Source organism: Sinocyclocheilus anshuiensis, unplaced genomic scaffold (assembly GCF_001515605.1).
Source record: "Sinocyclocheilus anshuiensis isolate Anshui unplaced genomic scaffold, SAMN03320099.WGS_v1.1 scaffold477, whole genome shotgun sequence".
Lineage (NCBI taxonomy): Eukaryota > Metazoa > Chordata > Actinopteri > Cypriniformes > Cyprinidae > Sinocyclocheilus > Sinocyclocheilus anshuiensis.
Genome location: NW_015536549.1, coordinates 15,659 through 24,976, shown reverse-complemented (window position 1 = coordinate 24,976; position 9,318 = coordinate 15,659). Strand labels below are relative to the sequence as shown.

The 9,318-nt window shown below is 37.2% G+C and overlaps 1 protein-coding gene across 1 annotated transcript in view; it reads left to right on the top strand.

Moving 5' to 3' along the window:
* LOC107700251 (fibrinogen C domain-containing protein 1-like) overlaps positions 1-6,393 on the top strand; it is a 42,371-nt gene extending 35,978 nt beyond the window's left edge. The window contains exons 4-7 of the mRNA XM_016501855.1: positions 2,983-3,057; positions 3,362-3,452; positions 3,743-3,908; positions 6,234-6,393. Coding sequence (XP_016357341.1) covers positions 2,983-3,057; positions 3,362-3,452; positions 3,743-3,908; positions 6,234-6,393 — 492 coding nt within the window. The remainder of the gene's footprint in view (positions 1-2,982; positions 3,058-3,361; positions 3,453-3,742; positions 3,909-6,233) is intronic.
* Positions 6,394-9,318: the final 2,925 nt, after the last annotated feature.

Sequence of the window (9,318 nt, the reverse complement as noted above, 5' to 3'; positions counted from 1 at the left end):
TTTTTGTCATAAAAAAAAAAAAAAAAAAAATATATATATATATATAATAATAATAATAGTAATAATAATATTTATTTATTTATTGGAAGACAGACTTTTCTTTTCTGTGTGACCTTTAATTATAAATATAACAATTTCTAATTATAATCTGGATTATGAGGTGCACTAAACTCGCACTTAAAAATGTCTTGCATTTAACCAAGTTGCATTTATTTTTAAAGAAATATAACCCAAAAACACTTTTCAACCAAGATATTTAATAAAACAAGGTTTGTTAGTTTTAAAATTATAAAAGAGTAGGCAAAAATTATTTTTTATATCTGAATTTAATTATTCAGATATCACTTATTTGTTTCTAATGCAATGACATTCAAACATTTTAAGTGTGACTTAAGTGTTCAAAAGTGTCCAATTACTTTTTAGTGTAATTTCATATTATAATTTATTAGTAAATGTTGGTGTTGCCATGAAATAACTTAACAGTGCCATTATCTGAAAGCTATTATTGTAGAACCAGATAATTGGAAATGAATGCACAATCTATGGGAAATGTTCAGTTCACATGAGTGCAGAATCTTGTGTTTTCAGTCATTTGCATACTAAGATAGTTTTGATGTGTCAGCAAGCGGCACAGTTTTTCCCTTTGGTCTCCTCCTGTTCGATTGTGCTTATTAATCTTTCGCCTTTGATCTATCATCAGTCATTCCCAAAACTGAGAGCTGTGTTCCAAACTTGGACGCATACTCTGTTGGCGAGATTATTGATGATACAGAGTCTTGCGGAGGAAGCGTGTTCGAATATGTCTGTGATTAATGAAAGCCCCTCAAACAGGAAGCAAGTTTCTTTTAAATAATATTTATGCCATCGATGTCCTGGTCCAGCCTGGATATGACAAATGGGCCAGGCAGCGCTTATTTAAAAGAGGGGCTATCTGTGTCTCTTTATCTGCTAAAATGTTTTGGCATGAGACTCTTAACCTTAGTTCATTTCCCTCCATCATCTCTTAACACGGTTTTAGAGCGATGAGCGTATACAGACCTCGGGTAGATGTGCAGTCAGTGGGCGCTAATGTGGCCGGTACCATGCTGTGACATTGGCTGTGTTCGTAACAGCTAACTGCCTTCCTGCTCTTGCTATTTCTGCAGTATACAGTACAGGTACGTACTGTATTCTGTGCACAGTATTTTTCTGTTCGCATAAAATACCTGCATGACCTGCTGCATTTGCCTTATAAACCAGAGTTTGCTCTGTTGAATATGACATCCCACAATGCAGTGCGCTTGACTTGACCTTCCAGTTACAGTGTGATGTACAATACAGAAGTAATATATCTCTTTCTTGACTCATTATTTGATTGGATAGCGAGAGCTGCGAGTGATAATGTCACAACCATCCGCACAGTGCATCAGCCGTCATCAACTTCAAGCGAGTTCACGCACACACCAACTCGCACTTAGCTTGCAGTGTTGTCACAGCGACATATGCGCACATGCAGACTTGTTAATGACACACTCTCAAAGAGCTTGATGCTCCTTCACACCCCAAAGGAGAACTTTCATGTGTCATAGGAAACGGGCTTCACTTTAGGACTAATTTTTGCTAATCGCCTACTGATCTTCATACTCAAATGCCACGTTGATTCATGATGTTTGATGTGTGAGACACGAAGACCTGTCCTTGGAGATAGGCACACAGTTTGCCTCACTCAGAATCAAGTTTTTTTTTTCCCCATCGAGGTGACCTGAGCAGCTTTGCTGATGCAGGCAATAAAGAGAGCTGTCTGGGAAACTCAAACCGAGCGGTTTCCAGACCCACTGGCCTTGAGCCCGCGAAACTGAAGCGCTATCAGTGTTGTGGAGCATAGTGCACCTGCTACTTTAATGCAGTGCCGGGGACCACATGCTGATACAGAGACTCCATTGTTGTTATTGTTTAAGCCAGGCTTTTAGGAAAGGCCAGAGTCAACCAAAGTTCTGTTATAATGGCACAGAAATGCTGAAGAAATCATGTACAAATCAGGTATGACGCAACAAGATTTCAGCAGCAAGAAATTTTTCAAAATTGATGATAATAAGAAATGTTTATTGAACAGCAAATTTCTGAAAGATCATGTGACACTGAAGACTGGAGTAATGGCTGCTGAATAAATTACATTGCAATAAATCACATTTAAGTTATAATTACAAAATATACTCAAATGGAAAACAGATCTTTGAAATTGTACAAATATTTCATAATGTTGCCGTTTTTACTGTATTTTTGATCAAATAAATGCAGCCTTGGTGAGCATAAGAGTCTTATAAAGAATATAATACTATTTTGGGATCCTGGTTTAATGTTGTAAGTATAAAAGTATAAATTAATGTTTTTTTAAGTAAAAAAAATCTATAAGTAATAGTTGTAGTAATAATAATGATAATGATTTATATTTTATAACGAATAGTTTTAACCAATAAACATGGTAATATATAGTATAAGAATTTTATTCGAATTTTTTTTAATAAATCAATATATTTGAAAATAGTATTTTGGTAACATGTTTTAATGTTGGAAATATTTGAATTAATATGAGTGATTTTAATTTTAATTAAAAAAGTATTAAAACATTAAACTATAAATATAATAAATTATAACAATACTAAAATGATTATTTCCATATTTCAGTTTCTGTTCTATAAATTATAATACAAATATACTTTTTTAAACATTAACATATACAGTATTTAGTGTGTGTGTGTGTGTGTGTGTGTGTGTGTGTGTGTGTGTGTGTGTTTATGTATATAGACAAACCTGAAAAGTGAATCAAAACAAATGTATTGATTCACTTTGTACTATATGGCTCGAACATTTTAGTACTCTAAAGGATTTGTCAGGCTGATTCAAACATGCGAGTATGTGACTCTTAAGAGCTTCAGTGAAAGAAATGGATCATGTGTGTCATCCTCTGTCCTTTAATCTTTCCCCTGCTTTCTCTCTCTCCAGCTGCTGTCGGAGAGCCAGATCAACATGGTGAAAGTGGTGAACTCTGTGAGCGACGCGCTTAGCTCCATGCAGAAGGAAACCGGTGTGTGTGTGTTTATGTATATAGACAAACCTGAAAAGTGAATCAAAACAAATGTATTGATTCACTTTGTACTATATGGCTCGAACATTTTAGTACTCTAAAGGATTTGTCAGGCTGATTCAAACATGCGAGTATGTGACTCTTAAGAGCTTCAGTGAAAGAAATGGATCATGTGTGTCATCCTCTGTCCTTTAATCTTTCCCCTGCTTTCTCTCTCTCCAGCTGCTGTCGGAAAGCCAGATCAACATGGTGAAAGTGGTGAACTCTGTGAGCGACGCACTTAGCTCCATGCAGAAGGAAACCGGAAACATCAAGAGCCGTCTCAAGGCAGATCTGCAGAGGGCTCCGGTGCACAGCGTCCGGCCCAAGGGCTGCACCAGTGGAGAAGGTAAAAAAAAAAAAGAAACCTTCTCATTAGCCACATATTCTCAAGTCTCCAACCAACTCTAATGAGCCCTAGAATGGTTTCACACCTATTCCCTCATAAGCTTTCTAGCAGTGTGAAAGAGACATGTCACTGCTTAGACAGCAGGTGTGAGATGACAGATTTGAGGTCTGAAGCTTTCTTGTCTTACGCCGTACCTCGAAAGGGTCTCTCAAAAAATGAAAAAACAGATGCAGTTATGGCTTGGCATGTAATGTAGATTGATGATGCTGGCATGTTGTATCTTCTGGCAGGTTCCAGACCCAGGGATTGCAGTGACATCTATACCAGCGGGCAAAGAGAGGATGGTATCTACTCCGTGTTCCCCACACATTACCCCGAAGGCTTCCAGGTCTTCTGTGACATGACTACTGATGGGGGCGGATGGACGGTGAGTCGCACACTTTCCAGCGTCATACAGTACGCCGGTAGCTCGGGGCGATATTCGGACGTTGTTTCCGGTCACCTCTTAGCTGTTTTTTTTTTCTCTAAATATTTCTGAATTGATTAAACAGCCATAGGAATAAAAATCACTAGTAATGAGTCACTCCATTAGGCATTGACTTGTTAAGCATACGCTCCCACGCATTAGTAAGCAGGTCACAGATATGCGCATGAACGCATTCGCATGCACAAACACGCTTCAAACTGATGTTTCACAAGTGTACAGTTCATTACAGCAGCTGCATACAGAATAGACAGAGCAAACTATCTTTTCCGAGAGCATTATCTTCACATTCGATGCACGCAGGAGAGTTTTAATTTCATGGTCTTTTGAATAAAAATAAAGATAAGACATAGGGAAGGCAGTATATATCATGAAATGATAGCAGTGTGTCAACCGGTAAAGATTCTGCTGTGCCACTTATGTGGAGCTATATGCATTTAAAAGAGTCTGACGAGCAGAAAACTATAGAGGACTCTAAAATGTGTCACAGACAGGTGCTTCCAGCTTTGTGCATTTTAGTTTTGGTGGTTTTGCACTGACTTATTATTCAGCTGTTATGTTAAATCTTATCATGTGGTTTGAGTTGAGTTCTCTCGATTTAATTCTTGATGATGTGACGCTCAGGTCTTGAATTGTTCCATTCTTCGAAGTTCATCTCAGAGTTGTTATCATAGCAACAGCTCTGTAAGCTCAGGTTTATTGAGTGTAAACAGGATTAGATTGTGGTTTATAAGCAGAGGTGATACTGAAAGGGTTAGTTCACCCCAAAATTCTGTCATTAATTACTCACCCTCATGTCGTTTCAAACCCGTAAGACCTTCGTTCATCTTCGGAACACAAATTAAGATATTTTTGATGGAATCTGAGAGCTGTCTGACCCTGCAAAGACAGCAATACAACTGAAATGTTCCCAAGTCCAGAAACATAGCAAGGAGATCTGTAAAATAATCCATGTGACATCAGGGGTTCAACCGTAATATAATCGCGGATGAACCACTGATGTCACATGGATTATTTTATAGATCTCCTTGCTACGTCTCTGGACTTGGGAACATTTCAGCAATTTTTATCATTTTACATTTTTATATTTTTATTATATTTTTAGTTTTAGTCATTTTGTAATATGCTTTAAATAAAATAGATATAATAATACATAATAAAGTATTTTTATTAGTTTTATATTTAGCTTTATTTTATTTCAGTTTTAGTACTTCAAATTAAAAAAGAAACATTTATTTTATTTTTTAGCTCTGCATGTGTGTGTGTGTCACACAGAGTTTTTTTTCTGTACACTATAATTTATAGCTTGTAGCACGCTGTGTAAAATTACTCATACAGTGCTATGAGGTGTTAATAATACTGCTAACCACAAAAACGACTTAATAACTTGAACAGTGTTTTTCTAGCACCATTATTAAAGAGTCCATTTTGTAAATTTGCAGTTACAGTGGCACATCGTTGATTGCTTCAGAGTGGCACGTTTCCAGGTCTTGCTTTTCAGACAGCAAGTTCAGTCTTCTTAAAAATGGTTTCATCAATTCACTGGGATGACTTTGTGCGCTTGTTGAGCGGTACTTCTTTATAAACAAGTGGCTTCAGATCTTGTATTCTCTAAGCATATGAAACAGAAAAGCACTTTGTTTTCATTTAATTTAGTGCTATTATTTGTGAAACTAACTGATTAGACTATGTGAAACGTATCTGATAATGAATAATTGAAAGAACACTGTTACCACCGTATTCTCATTTGCTCTCTGTCCTCAGAGAAGATCCTTTGAACAATACTTGGTGAACATCACAAGCTTAATGTAAGTCCGTTTTTGTCTATGCAAGGCTATTGCAATGAAAGGAGATATTTCAAATGTTAGTAATACATTGAGCATCCTGATAAAGACACAGGCTGACATCTGCAGTAAAAGGAAAGAAGATATTTGATGACACATCGTCTTTATGGTCATCAGTCTGTTAATGTATTTCGTTAAGGTCAGTGGTAGAGGAAGATTAGACAGGACGGTACGGTACTGAGTTTTATGAACACAGAAACACCTCAGTTCCGATAAAATTGCCAGTTCATGTATTTTCATATTTGCTCTCAGTGGCTTACATACATGGTGTTTAAAAGGGTGACATATTGTATTCCCTGATTAGAGTCAAAGCTGCTTTGCGGCGGCGAGAGCATTAGCTTAGCACGTCGTCTTTCACTGCTAAGCATGCCGGGAGTGCTGGGAATCTGAAGAGCTAAAAAGGAACTGTTACAGGGATTTAATAGATCCAGCACCCCTATTCATCATCTGCAGCCTCCAGCGGTTTTTGATGAGGATGTGGGGCTTTTCTGCTGGTATGGGAGTAGATCAGGCCAAGTTCAGGTGGGTCACGGAGACGGGTGATGGGGGAGGGGGCTGTAATTTCACATGCTTGGACATGCACACAATCCCTGCCATCGACATTCCCAGTTAGCGGTGGAATGAGCTGTCCTCTCTCTGCCTCTCCAAAGGCTTGGTCTCTGGTGTTTTATTAAAGGAATAGTTCAGCCAGAAATGAAATTCTGTCATTGTTTACTCACCCTCATGTCATGGTTAGTGGTCCATGGGCAAAACAACTACACAGTTTTCATTTTTGACTACACTATTCCTTTAAATGTGTTCAGTTCAATTGCTGCTCTTGTATAGGCAGAAAGACATAGGCACAAAGGGTCAGGGGGAGAAAGTGCACATGGGGGTGATAAAAAAAAAAAGCTAGAATCCTCTGAAACTACAAATGACAATGGCAAACTGTGGTTAATTGGAGCAGATACTTCATTTATGTAGTTGTATAATGTATAAACATCTGGAAGGCAGCTGTGGCTGTCAGCCACGTCTGTAATAATGTCCCTGTTCTACCTCCGTCAGCACACAGGTGCATTCCGCCCCCAACAGCGTTCCTGAACACCACTTTCCTAAATACTCAGTTAAATCGACCAACAGCAAAGCACAGTCCTGGCTGTTTGTTTCGGTTTGTATGTTTTCATCAGCTTAATACAATCTACTACATAATCTTCACCCCAAAAGTCTTTCTGTCAGCATACTAGTTGGGAAAAATAGTGTGACATGACTCAGTGTGATGTGAACCACTGTTGTAAGCTTGTGAACAGAATGTCAATGTCTATGCAGAAGTGAGGAAACAGAGAAGTGAAGTGACATGAACTTCACGTCCTCACACATTCCATCAGCTCGCAAAAGTAGCACCTTTCTATTTCATGTTTTTTTTTTTTTATTTGAATGAACTGTGATAAACTGTTTTGACACTTGAAAGCATCCGTGCTTTCACGGATTTTCACGTGTTTGTGAATTATACAATGACTTGAATGAATTTCTGTAGGTAATTTTCACACACAGTCTGTTCAGATTCACCTCATGCAACCTGGCTTGTCTTTATACACCCTTGTAAAGGGTGTAACATAATGTAAATGTAATGGTACATTTTACTTAATAAGTGTTCAGAATAACTGATTCATTTAGTCGGTGACTTGTTAGACGGATTCAAAATGATCCAGACTGGGTTTTTAACCAGTTCATTTAAAAGAACTGGTTCAAAAGAATCATCTGTTTGCAGCGAGTCGCTACTCTGATTCAAACTGATAACACTAAAGTATTGTTCAAAAGTTTGTTGTCAGTTGATATATTAAAATATATCTGTAAATATATCAAAAGCTAATTTTTGATTAGTAATATGCATTGCTAAGAACTTAATTTGGACAACTTTAAAGGCGATTTTCTCAATATTTTTGATTTTTTTTTGCACCCTCAGATTCCAAATTTTCAAATAGTTGTATCTCGGCCAAATATTGCCCTATCATAACAAACCATACATCAATGGAAAGCTTATTTATTCAGCTTTGATCAGCATATTAAAATGATTTCTATGTTGTAATATTATTTTAAAAACATTTTAAAAAATTGCAGACCCCAAACTATAATAGTGTATGCTCTGATTTTTGAGTCTTTTTAAATTATTAATTTAAACAATGATAATCTTATAAACATATATTCTTCTGCTCCCAGTGAGCTATAATGCAGGTTCAGACTGATAACTCATATATTCAGGGCTGATTTTTGTAGTATTTTTTAACAGATTAATTTAAACAAACCGGTTTTAAACCAGTGAGAGTGAGGCAATAGAGTAATTTATTGTCTGTTTATGATCTTTATATGACTTTGCAGCACCCAGTCTTTCATCATAGTCAATTTAAACTGCAAGCTAAAACTGACAACTCAGCTCAAATGTCATTTCTTTTGCCACTGTACTGTAGATACAGTAGCACTGCAGGAAACACTGTCAGAAGTATTTTAGTGCAGCGTTCGTCCACATACAGATAACCAAGTACCATAAATGGAGCTGAAAGTTATAAAAATCATTCAGTTTCAATATTGGGACCCAAAAATGGACCCAATTTTTGATTCCGATCATACATCAGCCCCACACCTCTGCTGGTTTTCCAATAGCTAGTGATCTCATGCAACACTGTCAGATGGTGCAGCTGACATTTGGATCTTCAAGGCTCATTTAACACTGAAAGTTGCATACTGTTTCCTCCACAATTACCCCCTAGCACTTTTTCAAGAAATTCTGATTATTTTGCACTTGAATGCATTGATTTGTTTCTTTGTGTAATATTTCCTCTCTGTCAGAAGCTTTCTTGTAGTACTATTGTCAAAAATAACAATGCACTCCCAGGCATAAAAACACCTCAAATATTGGAAACCAGAGTCCCCTGAGGCATTTTAATAAGTAGTGCTGTCCTCCTCTGTGTTTTTTCAAACTTTTTGCTTTTTGGTTTTTGGCACACATAATGAATTGCTTTTATTTTTAGGAGAGCCATAAAAGTGCTCCAGATGTGTTTCTGATGTTTTTGATTAATATTTTCTGCCTTTTAATCAAGACATTTAAGCTGCTTTTAAAATAACAAAGAGTGAAAAATTTAAGGGGGTCTGAATACTTTCCGTACCCACTGTATAAGAGGTCGTGGTACTATAAAAACATCATGTAAGTTTCAGAACTCAAAACTTTTTTGTTCATCTAAAAACAGCTTATATTGAAGCCAATCTGCCAAAACGATAGGTTGTGGAATGTGCCACTTTATGACGTAATAGTGTGGCTAAACCCCGCCTCCGCAGAAGAAGATCAACGCCTGCTTCTACATCACTGCCTGTTTAGCCCTGCCCACCGATTTGCAAATGTAGTAGGTGAATAACAATAGAGGCAAACGCAGGTCGACGCAGAAATCAAATGATAAAGATGGCTCCGAAGACAACAAGACAACAGTCTTTGCATTGCCTTCCTTCTGCTTGCCTTCCTTCTGATCCCAACGTTAGAAAAGAGTGGATGAACTTTATTTTTGTCTGC